General features: G+C 48.1%; 8 protein-coding genes across 8 annotated transcripts; 4 read left to right on the top strand and 4 right to left on the bottom strand.

Moving 5' to 3' along the window:
* Window positions 1-190: 190 nt before the first annotated feature.
* Window positions 191-1,459, bottom strand: ASPWEDRAFT_38259 (ESCRT-III subunit protein SNF7). The gene is made up of 4 exons (XM_040834855.1): window positions 1,106-1,459; window positions 826-1,030; window positions 564-772; window positions 191-512 (listed from the first exon to the last, which is right to left on the bottom strand). The coding sequence occupies exons 1-4, from the start codon at window positions 1,278-1,280 to the stop codon at window positions 433-435; spliced, it is 669 nt and encodes a 222-aa protein (XP_040690329.1). The 5' UTR covers window positions 1,281-1,459; the 3' UTR covers window positions 191-432.
* Window positions 1,460-1,770: 311 nt separating this feature from the next.
* Window positions 1,771-2,252, top strand: ASPWEDRAFT_50104 (nuclear telomere cap complex subunit Ten1; the record flags this gene model as incomplete). Its single annotated transcript, XM_040837383.1, has 2 exons — window positions 1,771-1,856; window positions 1,949-2,252. The coding sequence occupies 2 exons, from the start codon at window positions 1,771-1,773 to the stop codon at window positions 2,250-2,252; spliced, it is 390 nt and encodes a 129-aa protein (XP_040690330.1).
* Window positions 2,253-2,518: 266 nt separating this feature from the next.
* Window positions 2,519-3,927, bottom strand: ASPWEDRAFT_108514 (uncharacterized protein; the record flags this gene model as incomplete). The annotated part of the gene is made up of 3 exons (XM_040827998.1): window positions 2,519-3,221; window positions 3,280-3,556; window positions 3,603-3,927. The coding sequence occupies 3 exons, from the start codon at window positions 3,925-3,927 to the stop codon at window positions 2,519-2,521; spliced, it is 1,305 nt and encodes a 434-aa protein (XP_040690331.1).
* Window positions 3,928-5,787: 1,860 nt separating this feature from the next.
* ASPWEDRAFT_170169 (putative 3-beta hydroxysteroid dehydrogenase/isomerase family protein) lies at window positions 5,788-7,265 on the top strand (the record flags this gene model as incomplete). The annotated part of the gene is made up of 3 exons (XM_040830573.1): window positions 5,788-6,013; window positions 6,060-6,705; window positions 6,767-7,265. 3 exons carry the CDS (start codon window positions 5,788-5,790, stop codon window positions 7,263-7,265), a joined length of 1,371 nt encoding a protein of 456 aa, XP_040690332.1.
* A 117-nt stretch (window positions 7,266-7,382) lies between these two features.
* On the bottom strand, window positions 7,383-10,033 carry ASPWEDRAFT_38264 (GMC family oxidoreductase). Its single transcript, XM_040834856.1, has 9 exons — window positions 9,735-10,033; window positions 9,528-9,681; window positions 9,223-9,476; window positions 9,125-9,168; window positions 8,459-9,074; window positions 8,349-8,409; window positions 7,882-8,293; window positions 7,629-7,810; window positions 7,383-7,568 (listed from the first exon to the last, which is right to left on the bottom strand). The coding sequence occupies exons 1-9, from the start codon at window positions 9,875-9,877 to the stop codon at window positions 7,437-7,439; spliced, it is 1,998 nt and encodes a 665-aa protein (XP_040690333.1). The 5' UTR covers window positions 9,878-10,033; the 3' UTR covers window positions 7,383-7,436.
* A 1,242-nt stretch (window positions 10,034-11,275) lies between these two features.
* On the bottom strand, window positions 11,276-11,984 carry ASPWEDRAFT_170171 (pre-mRNA-splicing factor SPF27 family protein; the record flags this gene model as incomplete). The annotated part of the gene is made up of 2 exons (XM_040830574.1): window positions 11,276-11,889; window positions 11,948-11,984. 2 exons carry the CDS (start codon window positions 11,982-11,984, stop codon window positions 11,276-11,278), a joined length of 651 nt encoding a protein of 216 aa, XP_040690334.1.
* Window positions 11,985-12,808: 824 nt separating this feature from the next.
* Window positions 12,809-15,153, top strand: ASPWEDRAFT_108099 (neutral/alkaline ceramidase; the record flags this gene model as incomplete). The annotated part of the gene is made up of 2 exons (XM_040827943.1): window positions 12,809-13,008; window positions 13,062-15,153. The coding sequence occupies 2 exons, from the start codon at window positions 12,809-12,811 to the stop codon at window positions 15,151-15,153; spliced, it is 2,292 nt and encodes a 763-aa protein (XP_040690335.1).
* A 749-nt stretch (window positions 15,154-15,902) lies between these two features.
* On the top strand, window positions 15,903-17,327 carry ASPWEDRAFT_26117 (uncharacterized protein; the record flags this gene model as incomplete). Its single annotated transcript, XM_040832810.1, has 1 exon — window positions 15,903-17,327. One exon carries the CDS (start codon window positions 15,903-15,905, stop codon window positions 17,325-17,327), a length of 1,425 nt encoding a protein of 474 aa, XP_040690336.1.
* Between the last annotated feature and the right edge of the window lie 151 nt (window positions 17,328-17,478).

The following is a 17,478-nucleotide window of genomic DNA, read 5'->3' on the forward strand; positions in this document are numbered from 1 at the left end:
AGTGGAAATATCGAAGCCTCGGTTGGGGAAATACAGAGCTAAAAAATGGAAAAGAGAAAGAGGGGAAGGATAAGACGTAAGCTTCGTTGAGGATATAGGCTTTAGGAATGTAAGGTAAAGCAGGTAGGTAGTTAAAGTAATAGGTATGTTTATAACAGCCAAAAAAAAAAAAAAAAAAGATAAAAAGCAGCAGGCAGACAGGACAGAACACCCAGAATTGCAGATAGACCAGGTTACGCCAACGATGTATAAGTTGGAAGATCGATTGATAAGGAAGACGAATGAAAGGGCTTCAACAAGACTGGAAGACAGAAAGAAAGTACTTGTAAACAGTCAATCATGCATACGGAGTAGTTGGGAATAAATTGCATAATTGGGAAGTAGGGAAGACGAAGAAGGCAAAAAAAAAGAAGGGACGGAGACTGGAGGAAATCATCCCATGGCCATTTCTGCGCGCAGCTTTTCGAGTTCTGCTTCTTCGTCTTCTTCCGCTGGTTCCTTGGGGTGGTGGACTGTGTGCATTGTTAGGACTGAGGATAGTATATGGATTGGATGAGACTCACGTTCTGTATTGGCTGCGTCTGGTAACCGGGTGAGACGATCTGAGACAGGCACAGTTCCAGTCTTGAGCATCCGCTCGTCCATGGCCTCCTGCTCGAGACCCTCGAGTTCTGCGTCCAGTTCGTCTTCGTCTGGCTGTTCGCCCACTGGGTTGTTGGTGATTGCTTGGGCGATTTCCTCGCTGAGCTGGTGCTGTTCCCGAAGTTGATCCCTGACCCGTCAGCACGATGCTTGATCAGATAAAACCAAGAATACATAACATACATAGTCTCATCAACCTTATCAATAGTCATAGAACCATGAATCTGGGTCATGGCAGAGCCAGCCGCCTTCATCGCGTTCAAAGTTTCCTGGTTGATATTCGCCGCCTCGATCGAGTATATTTGCTGCTCTAGCTGAGCGATCTGCGCAGTCGTCTGTTCAAAGTTCTTCTCGTGGACCTTCTTCCGTCGAAGGGCGGCTTTGGCGGCTGTGATTTTCCTTGATCGTCAACAAAACGCCCTGCGATAGCAAATATAACAAAACGAGAATCAGCTAAACGCACCATTCTTATTCGACGAGATGTTCTTCTTGGCAACCGCCTCCTGTTCCTCCATCAAATGCTCCAAATGCTTCTCTCGCTTTTGCAACATGTCCAGCTGCTCCCGGAGCATGAGGATGGCGTTCTTGGGCGCATCCTTGCGCTTCTGGGCAGCGGCACCACCGAACCAGGACCACATCTTGCTGTAGATATAGAAAATGACAGCAGTTTACTGTATTTTATTTCCCCCCACTAGACCTTCTATAGGACAATCCCTGATCGAATGGATGTCCTTTCTGTCCCCGCGCTGGAGCCTGCGGTGAAAGCGATAGCCGTTCAACGAGAGATGAACGGATGGGATTCGGTAACGGAGGGAAACGGAGGACAGAAAAGAAGAGTGAGTTCTCTGACAGGCAACTGAATAAAGGAAATCGAAACAAAATGGCCTGGCAAAGCACGAAAGATAAGCCGGAGTCGAATTAACCAGAGGGGAAAATGAGAGATTCAGTTCCCCTCGTTATGACATACGCACTAAGCCTATCGGGGATGGAGTCACGTGGATGAAAGCTATCATGTATTCTCGACCAGACGGAGTTGGGTATGACTTCAACAACAACAACAATCAACTGCAACATGTCTATATATTTACAACTATGAAAGGGAAATAATCTGTTAAAAGAGGAAGAGGAATGAATGGCCCACCCCCCTCAACCCGAGCATTCCTCTCTCAACTCCCCTCTCTCCCCGCCGACTCCAAAGTCCGCTTTCTAGGCTGGTGCGTTCTATACGGACATAGCAAGAAGAAACTTCCAGCCAGATGAATAAACAGAAAAGTTACTAATCGAGGGAAATTGTCTACTCTTTCAGCGTAACAAAATACAATGTCGCCACGGGCCATCTCATCCTAGAGCACAATTACCCGCGCAGTAGGGCAGATCTTCAACAACAGCATACCGTCTCGGTCGATATCAATGCACTGCTGGAGACGGTGACATGGGAGGAGCTGCGTGTGGGCGCGTGGATTAATGTATTGGGGTATGTGAGGAGGGTGCAGTCGTTGTATGTGGAAGCGATTATGGTCTTTCCAGCGGGGGCGATTGCGTTGGGGGAGTATGAGAGGGTGCTGCAGGATACGCAGGAGGTTGATCGGAGAGTGAGACGACCTGAATGAGATGGAGTTATATGATGGGATGAATTTGAGATTGAGGAGTGGAATTATTGAATTATGACCTGCAGATGATGCCATGTCTGCCTGCGTTTGAACCCACGATTCTCAAACGAAGCGTTTTAACTAAAGAAAAAATTAAACCAGATAAGAAAACGCTTTTGATACTCATAAACAATCGTAACACTTTTGACCTTGTGACCTTCATCTCTGAGACGTCATGAACACATGGACTGGCGTAGGCATCAATTCGTCGACTCGTGACATGCGGACTAGACCTCAGCTGTCTCCGTCTGTCCTTCCTGTCTCTCCTGTCCGCCACCTGCACCCAACCTTTCATTCTCCGCCGTCAGCTGGGCGATCATAGCAGTCTTCTCACGAATCTTGCGTCCATGTTTAAGAAAATAAAGCGGAATAGGAATTAGAAGGACTTCAATTAGACCCAGAATTGTGGCAGACCAGTTGGGGCCGATGCCAGAGAACATGAACGTGCCGACAAACGGGGTAATGCCACCAAGCATAGTTCTAATCACACAATTTCCCACCATGGCAGAGGCAGCGAAAACCCCATAGCTGCGGGTGAGGTAGCTGGATGCATAGATGAAGACGCCTGTGTTGCCTGCGCCAAACGGCACGCCCGCGAGGATAGGGACGATCCAGTGAATTGAAGCGGGAGTACAGGTCCATGCAAACCATAGCTCGCCAATTGGTACTAGGATAGAGCAGACACATATAGCCGATACGACGGCTTCGGGTGGCACCTTGCGTTTTGGATCTTTCGAGTCGCTGTCGGTCAACTTACGGATGACGGGCTCACAAACAATAACCAAGATGGTGCCGAGTCCGATTCCCAAGAAGGATAGGCTGGAGATGCTAGACGACCAGCCTCGAATCTGACCAAATACGACCGGATAGGCCGTGAAAGAAAGATAGAGGATTCCATACAATACTCCAACATACAGATTCCAAAAAATACTGACCAAGTTAAAGGTTAGTTCCTTGACACTTGTGGATATATTGATGGCTGGCTTACCAGATAGGCTCTGTAACGGCCATAACAATGGGACGTTTTATACTATCTCTCAGGGTTTTCACCAACCCGTCTTTAGACTCGTACCGAGACCACCAGCGTCGATCGCCGGTTATCTTGCGTAGGTGTGCTGCCCTTTGTTGAAGAATGATCGGTGCATAGGACTCGCGCATAGAAATTGAAACGAGCAAGGCAGAGCCTGCGGCGATGCAAATGAGCCAATTCGCCCAACGCCAGCTCAAATACTGCGTTGCAAATCCACCGACGATGGGGCCAATGACTGGTCTGTTAGCAAGGGAATGGTTGAAGAAAGATGAGATACGAACCTGGACCACTAAGAGGGCCCAAACCCCAGATAGAAAAGCACAAGGATCGGTTTTTCTCAGTCACCATATCGGACACCATTCCAGGAGAAGCGGCGACCATGACTGAACCAAAGAAGGCAGCCAGGAACCGGAAGACGAGAAGCATTGCCAGAGACTCGGAAAGAGCACATGGGATGATGAAAGCAGCAAACATGCACATGCAAATGAGCGAAACTGGCTTTCTGCCATATACTTCAGTCAGGGGAGCGGTAATCAGGGCGCCGGCTGCAAGACCGAAAAGATATGTTGTTAGCCCCAACGTGGTGATGGTTTGGGTGGAGTGCATCTCTTCTACAACCACAGAGATGGTAGGCGTATACACTGTCGAGGTGAGAACACTGGCGGGAGAATATGTTAGTCTGGCAAAATACGAGACAAGAGAAGATCAACTCACACAACCATGGTGTTATACGAGATACCCATCACAGCGGCATATCTATACATTGCAGACCAAGACTTTGGATTGCTCTTCTCTCCAACTGCTTTCCAATCAACCTCAAAGTGAGGATCACCAGAGCCGGGGACGGATGTGATTGTTCTGGTCAACGCGGGTTCTTCAGCTACTGAGTCTCGCCTCGTTGCTGCTCTGTCGAGGGTATTGGCATTGTCGGCAACCTCATTGGGCATGTTGGACGAGCTGGTATCAGTAATTGAATCGCTCGGGGTGATAGATTTCTGAGTACAGTTCGGCCATTTGTTCGCGTCTGATTCCACGATCTCGGCCATCTTGATTGGGTGTCTCTTTACGACCAGACACGAAGCATCGAGGCAAAGACCGGATGATTCGAGCTGATATGGCCAGTGAGATCAAGACAACAACCTGATCAAGAGAGGAGAGAGGAGAGGAATGACAAACTCTGTGAAAGAAGATCTGGAAATCACTTTGACAAGAAGAAGCAGAGTTCTTTGTGAAGGTCTGTATAAACCAGAAGGCAAAGAGGGATGGAGAGGACAGAAGGAAGAGGAGATGAAATAAAAATCAAAATGTGTGTTCCAGCAGAAAGAAGGGCTGGTGAGAAAAAATTTCACCTGTCAAAAGGGAATGTCGAAAGATGAATCGATCACAGAGAAGCAGAAGAGGAAGGGTGGGTCTTTGAGAAGATGAAGATGAAGACATGAGATTACAGTTACAAATGATATACAGATATTATAATTCTCTCTATATCTATCTCTGTCTCTATCTTCTCTTCTCTCTATACCAATCAATTCCCACGTGGAGGAGATGATATGATATGATGCGATATCAATAATGAAGCCAAAGTGGAAAGAACGCGATAAGCGATAAGAATTCTTGTATTTTTGATATTTCTTTTATCTTCTATATGCATTATACCATATTTATTTGTATTCTATTTGATTTAAATATTATTTATTATTTTACTATCAAGTCTAGATCTTTCGACCGGATGGCGCCATTCCGAGTCATTCACTGAGGCTATACACATCCACATCCAGTATTATACAGAGGGGATATTCCGATGGATATTCCGATGGGTATTCATATCGACTGAATAGTTCAAGTCGAGATATTGATATCATGTTTATTATATTTATTATAGGATATGATGTTACTGTGGTTGACAGCTTGGAGTATCTTATTTTAGAACCACGTGGAATGCATCACCTGCATATACTGGGATATCAGTATAGTGTACTACTACATCACTCTGTATAGAAGAATAAGATACTCTATATAGCAATACGAATAGGAACAGGAATGGAAATTGGATAGCTCCATTTCTTTATATCGTCATGTCTCACTTTCCCCTGATTTTCTTCTCCACTTCGCCTGGATATATCCTCATCCATCATAGTACTATATAGTATGTACCATCCTGCATCTTGATCGAGATACTATACTACTATCTTTGTAGATAGTAAAAAGATATAATATCTGAATATAATCATCTCATCTCCTCATCCACTGCCATCTCCCATGCTAATCAATCCAGATAATCCAGATCATGAAGATCCAAATAACCGAACCGACTAATTCGGACACCAAATCGCTTCGGCCGTCCTAAGTGGATTTCATCGCTTCTTTTCATGGCTCGATCGTTCCATCTCTCCTATATATATCTTGTCTCTATCTCCATCTCCATCGTTTTTATCAATATTCTTTCATCAACTCCTCCCACCCCACCCAATGCTTCTCCTCCTCGCCCTAGGCTTCGGCCTGGTCGCCCTCTATCTCCACCACGTCAATCGCGGCTTGACTGAAGCTCCTGAAGAAGCTCGTCGTCTTTCCCCGCATCGCTGGACCGAAGACGAGATCAAAGCTGCGTATCAGAAAAATATCGAGAATCCGATTAATATTACCAAAAGTCTTCCCCCCAAGCAGCAGCGACGCTATATCGTTGTTGGTGGAACAGGTACGTCTTCAACTCCTCATCCATAATTTAGAGACTGACATATCAGGCCTCGTGGGAAACTGGATCGTGTCGCATCTTCTGGCCCGTGGTGAAGACCCATCTGCAATCCGCATCTTGGATCTGCAATCTCCTCGCCAGCAAATCCTCGACCAAGGCGTCGCGTATCTCAAAACCAACATCGTCGACGAGACTTCCGTCTCCAATGCATTTTCCCAGCCATGGCCTCACCTCGTGGCCCATTTCCCCTTAACCGTCTTTCACAATGCAGCCGTCATCCGGCCTGCTGAGCGACACAAGGACTTTCTTCCCCTCTGCGCCGCAGTCAATGTCACCGGCACTGAAAACGTGCTCAACACTGCCAAAAAGTCCGGTACGACTTGCTTCATCTCGACTTCATCTGGCTCTATTGGACTCCGTGCTCCGTCGTTCTGGATCGCCCCCTGGACCAAGACTCCTCAATACATGGTTCAAGTTGTTGGCGATTCCACGGATCTCCCCAAGGAACACGACCAGTTTTTTGGTAACTATGCCGTTTCCAAGGCCGAGGCGGAGAAAATCGTCCGTGAGGCCGATGATGCACAGTCGAATTTCCGTACTGGATGTATTCGTCCTGCCAATGGCATTTACGGTATCGGCGGTGATGCCAGTGCAAGTATCGTTCGTATCTATCTGAAATCCGGCGGCAATCCTACGTAAGTCATCTTGATCAAACACAAACAATCAGATAAAACCAAAACTAATACATATGCATAGTTGGACCTCCAAAATCTTACAAAGCTTCGTCAACGCCGAAAACGTCTCCATCGCCCATCTCCTCTACGAACAGCGCCTCCTCGACCTCACCAACCCCATCGCACCCTCCCACCCAGACATCGGCGGCCAATCCTTCACAGTAACAGATCCCAACCCCGCCCCCTCCTTCGGCGACATCTACTTCCTCCTCAAAACCCTCTCCAAATCACCCGTGCACTTCCCCGTCGTGCCCGCTATCGCCATGTACCTCTTTTCCTACCTGGTCGAGTGGTACGCGTTGCTGCAGCATTGGTATTTCTCGGCTCTCCTCCCGCGCGTGTCGGGCGATTTGGCCCAGTTGCAGCCGGGCTTGTTTGCCATCTCCGATGTGCATGTTTTTGCGGACGATTCGAGGGCTAGGAAGGGGCCTGAACTTGGTGGGTTGGGGTATAACCCGCCTATTGGGACTTTGGATGGGATGTGTAGGGAGGTTGAGATGTGGAATCGGGAGTTGAATTAGTTCTGAGTATGTACTTTTGCAGTGCTTCTTGGTTATAGACCCATGTACAGTGTGAATAGTTGGTCATGTATACTTGAATTAGATAACTAGATAGACTAGAATCACGATACCAAAACCCTCAATGTTCAATCACTGAATATAAAACCGCTTAACTAGTCCATGAACATGCACCTACAAACGCGACAAGTTAACTACCTCCCCGGGCGCATGGTAAGTAGGAACCTTCATATCCAACGCAGCACCCGAGTATCCCAAATCCTCCGCCGTGAGAACTGCGCATTTCTCACCGATAAGCAGGGCCGTCTACACCATATTATCAGCTCCATACTGAGTAGAAGTAAGAAACAAAAGAAAGAAACTCACGCTAAAAGTATTACAGCCCACATTATCAGGACAAATCGACAAATCGCACACCTTGAGTCCCTTGACGCCGTGGACGTTGAGACGCTCATCGACTACACCGTGCTTGACGATCGAGTTACCCTCTCTGGGTGCCATGCTGCATGTTCCGAGGGAGTGCCAGGTTGTTTCGACGTGGCGTTGGACTAGGTGTATATGTGGTTAGATGTACTGTTTGTGTATGTAGGATTTCATTCATGTTTGAAGAACGACTCACCCCATTTCTCAATATGTTCGATATCCTTCTTGCTGTATTTGATCGGCGCTCGGGTTTCCTGTTTGTTGGAATTGAGGAAGGCCGTCGCGGGTGACTGTCCCGGTTCGATAGCAGAAGACCATGAACCATGCTGAATACCAGCCGAGATGTGGTTCGGACCAGCGTATGCTTTTGTCGTCGCGAGATCAAGGTCAAATGCACGAGCTGGGGAATCGTAGTTGAAATGAGGGTGCATGCCGGTTACTTCGCCGGCGTACGAGCTCATCCGACGCGCTGTCTCTCGGGACTTGATGTATCCCCAGACCATGGGGGCCATGTCGCGCTTGTCATTCATGAAGCCTGCGTCAAAGTCGGGGGTTTCGTAGGGATCGGGGGATTGGATGTGGGTGAATCCGCGAGAGAAGGGGTATTCCTGGTTCTTATCAGCATGTGAAAACAGATATCAAAGATCTTTGCTAGCTGCTTACCAGGAAATGGAACATAGTGAAGAATTTGCCCGGGGGCATAAGCATGTGGTCTCCGAACCAACTATTACAATATTAGAAGATGAATGTTGGTCGCTGAAGAAGAAACTTACCCGGAAATCACAGAGTAGTGCATAACAGGCTTGTCAGGCTTGTTCTTAAAGTAGCTTTCCCAGCCACTGATGAATTCAGACGTAGGCCAGCTCTTCATCTCCTCGAGCTCTTCCTGGGTTGGTCTGATCTTCACACCTGCATCGATACCATTCGTGGCCAACGGTCCTGTTCCTTTGAGGTTCCATTCCTCGTATACCTTCTTCTGAACTTCAGGGTCTCCTCGGACAAAGTCATCAAAAGACTCGACGTCTGGTTTGGCCCTAAAGACAGAAAAGGTAAGGTAATGATCTTGGAAGTTAAGACCAACACCGGGAAGATCCACGATGGGTTTGATTCCGGCTCGGCGAAGCTTCTCGGGGTCACCGACTCCAGATCGCTGCAGGATAAGAGGCGAGCTCATAGTACCACCACTGACGATGATTTGTTTGCGGGCTCGGAAGATCTTACGTGGAGGATTGCTGCCTCCCAAGGGTTTGGTCGGGACAGTCGCAACGCCGACTGCCCTGCCATTTTCAATAATGACCTTGTCTACCTTGGTGTTGCACTTCAAATGAAGATTGGAGTGCTTGCTTCGAGTGCTGTGGATGTATGCATGAGCAGCATCACTGCGGCGGCCTGATGAGAGCGGTTAGCGATGTCTTATAAAGTTAACATAAGCTTAGTACCTGTATCACGATTGATCCATTTCAGCCAATGCTCAGCACCGTGACTACAAAATCCCCGTCAATAAAATTCCCAAATAATAAGTACAACCTGAACCTACCCAGTCTTCAGGTCCTGCAGATCATCCGTGACGGGAATATCCTGAGACTCAGCAGCGCGAAGAAAGTCTTGCATGATAGGGTACGTGTAGTTTCCAAAAGAAACCTTAATAGGGCCATCAAAGCCATGAAGGTCCCGGTTATTGCAAGCACGCTGGTACGTTTCGTGCTTCTTCATGAGAGGGAGAAGCTCCTTGGTCGTCCAGCCCTTGGCTTGAAAGTCATCGTAGTCTGATGCAGACGCCCGGGTATACATCTGACGAATGTTAGACGGGAATGATTATGCAGACAGATCATTTTGAATTACCATGAAGTTGATCGAACTACCTCCACCCAGAACATGGGCACACGGAACAATAGCTCTCCGTCCATCGAGCCATTCTGAAGGTCGAGAATAGTAGAACGATGCCGTCTTTGAGTCAAGCTTCATGTTCCGGGGATAGATTCCTGGACGATAGACCCTAGAGCACGGTCAGCAATCACATCAGGACATACAACGATGAGGAGTGTCTACCATGGGTTGTTCAGGTTGTCTTCGCCAGCTTCAATGACTAGAACCTGAAGATTATGATCGAGGTTGGCGAGTCGGCCAGCTGGCACGCAGCCAGAGCTGCCACCGCCGCAGATGATAATGTCAACCTCTTCTGGGATAGTCATTGCTTTCGGTACTCAATTGCAATCCAAAGAGACTGATGAGAGAAGAAGCATCAATTCTGAAATACGCGCAGCTTGCTCAAGGGTAGATATACCTGGGCGAAATGAACCCCGCAGATAACGAAACCACGTCCATGGCCATTGAGCGGGGATACCTTCATCCTCATAGAGCACTGTACAGTAGCGATTAGCAGTTGGATCCCCTCTTCCCCTCATGTGGGAGGCGTAATACCCCGCGCAGGTAAAGACGATCAAAGTGATTCAATCAAAAGGTATTAAGAACCAGGATGAATGCCTGTAACGACCTGGGATGGATTCCATTGCATAGAATTGCTTGGCCATCTTCTCCCCACACGTGGCAGGGTAATAACGAGTCAATCAGATACAGTGGCCTCGAAAGTGGTTATGTGCTGACATGTCAAACAGACGAGCAAAGGGATGCCATTGGAAACGTGAAAGAATTTCATTGAGTATTTCGCAATTCCAGGTTTATACTATTATACAGAGATGCAAACGACAGTCAGGAAATTCTATGGGGGAGCAACGGAAGATTGGACGAAGGGGTATCACAAGTGGAGAGATCGACAGTGAATAGACAAAAATGGCAGCAAGTCTTAGTGAATCAGCCAGGGAAGCAGCATAAGCTCCAAGGCAGATGACCATTGTAGTTGGCTGGTCGTCGTAGAAACTGGGGGATGCTATCGGGCTGTCAAGACCCCTGTCAGTTATGGGCGCCCGAGTCAGGTGAACCTAAGAATCAGATCAAACGAAAAAGCAGTCGAGTCGTCAGAGGCGCCATTGGCATTGATGGAGGCACGTTGTCAAAAGTCCGGAGAGCCGTGATGTGCAGCTCTTCGGCGGGGAAAGCCAAGTTGCTTCCAAGATTCCCCGCACAACTTCCAGTCTAGACTGAAACAGCATCATGATCCGCCGTCTCCGGCAGCTAACAGCTCAATCGCCCAGAAACCCAGTCTCCTCATTTCCAAAGCAAGCAAACCCCGTGTGGGACGTATCATGGTTGACGATTTTTCCGTCCAATGCTCCCCCATTCCATTGTCGTTAGTTTCTCGGCAGATGGTCGGAAGCGTTTCCTCCTAGTCGTGATTAAGTACAGATGTAGCTCCGGGGAATCTCGATGATGCATTTGGTTTGCCAGTATCCGAATGTCGTGGGGAAAATGCGCCAGGGAGCAAAATGCCTCAAGACGTAAGCCGTTGTTCTGGGGGGGGAGTCCAGCCTATGACAACCTCTCAACCAAGTCCCGTGAGTTGCCCAGACTACTGCCCAGTGTCCACGCTTGGTAAAGTAGCCTGAGCTGGCTCCCGGCCAAGCAGAAGACTGCCATAGACCTTCTAAAGGGGTTGAATTGCTGGAAACCAGGGTAAAAACTCGGTATTATGGTTACCGCGCGTGCTGCTGCTGTGCAAACTGACGTCTTTGCTCCAATATTTGCATCCGTAGGCCCTCTGCAGCCAATTCCACGTCGAGAATCGCACCAACTCCACGCTTCCAAGTTTCTTCCAGCCCCGCAAGCTCTCCTTGCCTGGCTTCCTGTGCAATTTTCCTCTCTTTGTTGACCGTTTCCGCAGCCTCCTTGGTTTCCGCCAATTCCTTTTCAAGGTTTCGCAGGATGTCTTCCAGCTGGGAGTTACCAATCAGCCACGCATTCTTGCCATTTTCCTCCAGGAGCGCCAGATTCTCGTGTCTCATGGACAAGTGAGAGCTGGCTGTGTAAGCCTTTTGCAAGGTTTGGCGCCACTCATCGAGATTTGGATTAGAATCCGCCCCTCGAGAAGGGGCTTCTGGGGCTTCATAACGTGATAGGTCAATTCCACCTGTCAGCGGCTGTCCAGCTGCCTTCCGTTCGACTTCTTGCTGTATGAGGGGAGATAATCGTGGCTCGGGGAACGCGGGGATGGATGGGTGAATTGTCGACGAATGATCTGGGGAAAGCTCTGCGGAGATCAGTCGCTCCGCATTTGCTCGAGCTTGGGTTGAAGGAGCAGCATCGATATCTGGGAAGATCGAGTACGTTAGAAGGGCGGCAGAGCATTCGTCAGAAAGACTACTTACACGGAAGGGAATCGTGAGACTCGTTAATGAGAGGCATCTTGGCAATGTCTTAATGCGATTTAAAGGTACTGAAGACACAATTGAAGGTAAGAGGCACTATTTCTCAGCGACAAGAACTCAACGTTGACTGCCGACGCGAATGTGAAGCGGAAGCTTTCGTCTTTTCCAAGTCCGCAAGCGGTGAGATTATGCCGGCTGACTCATCAAACGATATCACGTGCTAGTATCGTCGATCCCTCTTGGAATTGCTTCGAATATCTTAATTCAAGCTTTTCTTGGACATACTATTTATTGGCTCGTGTGAAATATGTCTGATATCCCAAGAACCATGGATATGGTCTGCCATGAAAGCACGAATAGTTGATGGTTGGTGTCGCCATACTTACCTTCGATCTACCACGCATCCATAAACCCTTGCTGCGACGAAGCGTTATCGACAGGTCATTTTTTAGATGAGCTGTCAACCACACTGTATGTCCTCTGCAATTCCCTCCCATTATTCACCAATTAATTATTCTGCTGTCTCTGCAACTCGACGATTTTCTCACAGAATTGCATGTGCGGGGCTGGTATCAAATTGCCCGATTAAGCCTAGTCCCGGAGGGCGGCATCCTTCTAAGGCCGCAAAGGGAGCGTCGATCGACCAGCGATGTGACCTCTTGCCAGGGCTTACACGAATGACGAGTTGTGGATTTCAGACGCTTTTCATGCAGGATTAAATAAATGTCCATTTTGAATGTGTGACTGGTCATGAGCCTGTTATGGTGTTGCTTCTATTGCCTTCTTAAAGAGCCTGTTGTCTCTACTGAACCGCTTGACTATCTTGATGTCATAACGTCATAGCTCTAACTACCTGCGAAGATGGCCAACTTCCGGCCGGTTATGTCCATCATTGCAGCTTCATTAACAGTGCTTGTATTATTGCAATTATTTTCAGTTGGCCAGAGCTACGGTAGTCCATTCGGATTTGACACTAAAAGCACGTGGAAGGGCAGAGCGGACGAGGTCATTTTGGATGACAGTGTATTTCTCCTAGGTGCAGGAAAGGCTGATATCACTGGGTATTGCACCCAAAAGATATTTTAGTCGATTATGCTGACATGCTCTGTCCCAGACCTGTCGTGGAGATACCTTTCAATGGCTATGCCAGTTCAAATCAGCTCGGAACTGGTCTTCGGCAGAGGATTCATTCTCGCGCGTTTATCATAGCGAACCCAAACAACCCCGCGGATACCTTCATCTATATTGTCCTTGACGCTCAGTCTGGTGATACTGCTGTGCGGAATGGGGTTCTTCAGGGCCTTGCTGCACTTGGGGGAGAATATGTACGATATGGTGAGCGCAATCTGGCGCTTACTGGGACGCATTCCCATTCGGGACCTGGTGCCTGGATGAATTATCTCCTTCCACAAATTCCCAGCAAAGGATTTGACAAACAGAGCTACCAGGCACTTGTTGACGGTGCTATCCTGTCCATTCAACGAGCCCACGAAAGCTTGGCACCTGGGCGCCTGAGCTTCGGTTCCATCGACGTCGAAGATGCCAATAGTAATAGAAGTCCTTATTCCTACGAGGCCAATCCGGAAGAAGAAAAGGCACGGTATTCAGCCAACGTGGATAAGACGATGACGCTTCTAAGGTTCGATAGGGAATCAGACAATAGAACAACCGCTATCCTGACATTCTTTCCGGTTCACGGCACATCGATGTATAATAATAACACTCTAGTAACTGGGGACAACAAAGGTGTCGCCGAGTGGCTTTTTGAGCGAAGTGTTCGGAACGACACAAGGTTTGCCGATGAATTTATTGCCGGGTTTTCGCAATCAAACGTCGGCGATACAACACCAAATACATTGGGGGCATGGTGCGAGGATGGCTCTGGAGAGAAATGTCGCTATGAGGATAGCACCTGTGGAGGTAAAACGCAACCCTGTCGCGGTCGTGGACCGTATTTCCGAGAGAAAGATGAAGGTGCCAAAAGCTGTTTCGAGATTGGGAGACTTCAGTATGCTGCCGCCAAGGAGTTATATGACCAAATGGACACCGAAGCGACTGAGGTTGTTGGGAATTCCAATGTCAACTCCTTTCATGTCTACCAGGATATCTCTGGTTATAGCTTCCCATCGCCATTTAACGGCAGTATCCTCAACACATGTTCTGCTGCCCTGGGGTTCTCCTTTGCTGGTGGAACAACCGATGGCCCAGGGGCTTTTGATTTTACCCAAAACAACACTGGGCCAGCCAAGTCCAATCCGCTATGGTATGTTGCGCGTGCTTTCATACACCAGCCGTCACAAGAGCAGATGGCATGCCAGGCACCCAAGGACGTGCTCCTGGATGTAGGAGACGTGAATCTGCCGTATTCATGGACACCAAACATTGTGGACATCCAAGTCCTCCGGGTGGGCCAGCTGCTGGTAATCGTCTCAACCAGTGAAGCAACAACTATGTCAGGGCGGCGTTGGAAGGAGGCTATTGCTAAGCATTCAGTGGACGTTTTGTCAGTTGCGGACCCTCTCGTGGTGTTAGGTGCGCCCTCGAATAGCTATGCTCATTACGTTGCCACCGAGGAGGAATATAGCGTGCAGCGCTACGAGGGTGCGTCAACTCTCTACGGGCCAAACACGCTCGCAGCATACGTCAATCTGACCCTCACGTATCTACCGTATCTCGGTGACTCGTCCAAGGTGGCCCGCCTGCCAAGTATCCCCTTTGGACCAACGCCTCCTGTCAATACCAATGTATCGTTGAATTTCATACCGTCAGTCGTGTTCGACAATGCTCCATTTGGCAAGTCCTTTGGCGATGTGATCTTGTCGCCGGAAAAAGCCACCTATGGGCCTGGTGATGTGGTAAATACCACATTCGTAGGCGCCAATCCACGAAATAATCTTCGCCTCGAATCAACTTTTGCAACCGTTGAGAGGCAGAACCCCGAATCGGGCGCCTGGGAAGTGGTGCGTACTGATAGCGACTGGAACCTCTTGTACCGCTGGGAGAGAACGAGCAGCGTGCTGGGACACAGCGAAGTGACTCTACAGTGGCATATAGAGGATGATTATTACAATACTGGGAATGCGGAGACCCTGAAAGACGGAACCTACCGCATGCACTATTACGGGGACTACAAGAGCGTCCTGGGAAATATCAAGTCCTTTGAGGGAATAGGAGGGGCATTTAAAGTCGCAGCGCACTCATCATGATTTGTTTATCTTTGGTTTGGGGTTATAATAAGTTTTGGGATGAATGGCGTTCTTCGTCCGATGTCTACATCTACTTTTGCACGAATGATGGATCATGGCTTTTGAATATACGAATCATATCTATATTGCCTTTTCCCCTTTCTTTCTTTTTATTTTGCTTTCTTTTACTATTGTTTCATACCAGAGCGATGCTGCCTCTGAGCACCAATAAGTACGCGCACTCGCAGCAACCCGGCGCTTCCTGCAACGTCTCTACTTGTCGCGCGCCTTTTTCGTCTCCATCCACCACCAACCAATGTTATTCTGGAAGTAACACTTGGGACAACTGGAATGAAGACCCACAATGATATCTCGGGAGTTTCTCTTCATCGCTTCTACTATAGCATGGCTGACTGACTAGGAATGAAAGTCTAGACCTCCATCGAGAAAGCTGACAGCTATCTTTAAAGCTAGGAAAGAAATATCTTCTTCAATATTCCGAATCTTCTTTGGTTTAGTTCTTCTCTGTTGCCTCACTTTCTTGTCGAGTCGTTCTTTATCTTCTGCCATTGTCTATCATGAAATCAAAACCTGATGGACAGCCAACTTTCAACTGATTCGGTTTGTTTGTGGCATGAATCAGTATTTCGATTTCTTTGATATTCATCTTCTCAGTCTATCTTTAATCCCCGAATAACAGCAGTTTATTTATCTGCAATTGTTCTTACCGGCCAGTTCGGCTTTCCTATCCTTGTTTTCAACCCTACAAGATGCGGTTGATTTCGATCATCATCTTTTACCTCTTCTTCTGCCCTTGCTCGGCTGGTCTGATCGCTCGCTTTTTCTTACAACCCAGGGAACATGGGTCTTTTAATGGATCCATGCAAAATAATAGATCGTCATCCATCTCGCGAATCTTGACTGCTGCGAGTCTATCTAGTAATAATGGTGGGCTTGCCGTCATTCCCATCACTCCTTCGACTCCAGCCCAGACTCAAATCCCCAGCTCGGGCGGCAATACTGCCAGCAACTCTACGCCTGATGACGACCCACAGCCCTCATCCGCGGCACCTAGTCTTTCTCTCATCCGCTCTTCCATCGTGACTCCATCATCAGAGATCCCCAAAGCTACAAGCACCATATTGACTGCTGGTGTTGTGGGCCCTTTACCCAGTGCCGGCACAGAGAATCCGTCTCTACCTTCGGTAACGTCTACAAGCCCGGCAAATCCAGATAATAGGCTTTCCACTCAGAGCTATCGCCCCAGCAAAGAAGATTCATCATCAAGAATCTCTAAGAATACAGCTACCAGACTGACTGCCGGTGTGGTAGGCCCCATGCCAGGTGTCAGTACAAGTAATCCATCTCCGCCTACAGCGCCTACAGGGCCGACAGAGCCGGGCAATGCGCCCTATTATACACGAGAAAGCACGGCTTCGTCGTCAAGAGTTTCCGAGACCACGAGTACCAGATTAACCGCTGGCGTGGGCACAGAGGACCCGTCTCCTCAGCCCACAGCTACGTTCACGACTCCCACGATCCCAGAAGCCGAGTCTCTTTTTACATACAGAAGTATAGTACCTATCTCGGACGGTATCAACCAAGGATATCAGTCCAACAATGCTGCGTTACAACCAGCCACGACTATAGGCTCTGCCAATCATTCGAATCCACAGGACCCAACGTCATCTTCATTATCTGTTGAACCAGAAGATCAGCCATCAGAGGAAACACCCACCCCTGTCACCAAACCGGTCATAGTCATGGTTACCCCATCCACCACTGAGTCCTTTTCATCAACAAAATCCACCCAGGAGAGCGACTCCACGCGAAAAGTAATCCCAGAGACGCCACAGCTAGCGAGTCCCACACATACGCACACGCATGCAACAGCAGAAGTACAAACAGAAACGTCAGAGGTAACGACTATTCACGCAATATCAACCTCAACTGTTATTGTGACCATTACGCCATCATCAACGACTACTTCCGCGTCGGCCTCTGAGTCCGAATCTGACCCCAAGACAATTACAGTCCCAGGTAGGACTTCTGCTGGTGATGATGATTCTGTTGGCGATGATGATATGCAAGGGTTGTCTGTTGTTCCAGTCACACCCACGGGGTTCGTTACTGTGACTGAGACGAAAACCGTGGCTGATCGAACTGAGACCGTGACTGTAACTGTTACTCGATGATGGACTTTTTGTTTCTTCTAATTTACGTTGTTATACTACTTTAGTATATTCTAAGGTCTTTCAGCAAAATAATGGTCTTTAATTTCCAAGAAACAATAGAAATGCATAATTTACATAATTTGCTAAATGAGTTAAATATGAAACTCCCAGA

This window comes from Aspergillus wentii (genome assembly GCF_001890725.1).
Source record: "Aspergillus wentii DTO 134E9 unplaced genomic scaffold ASPWEscaffold_3, whole genome shotgun sequence".
NCBI lineage: Eukaryota > Fungi > Ascomycota > Eurotiomycetes > Eurotiales > Aspergillaceae > Aspergillus > Aspergillus wentii.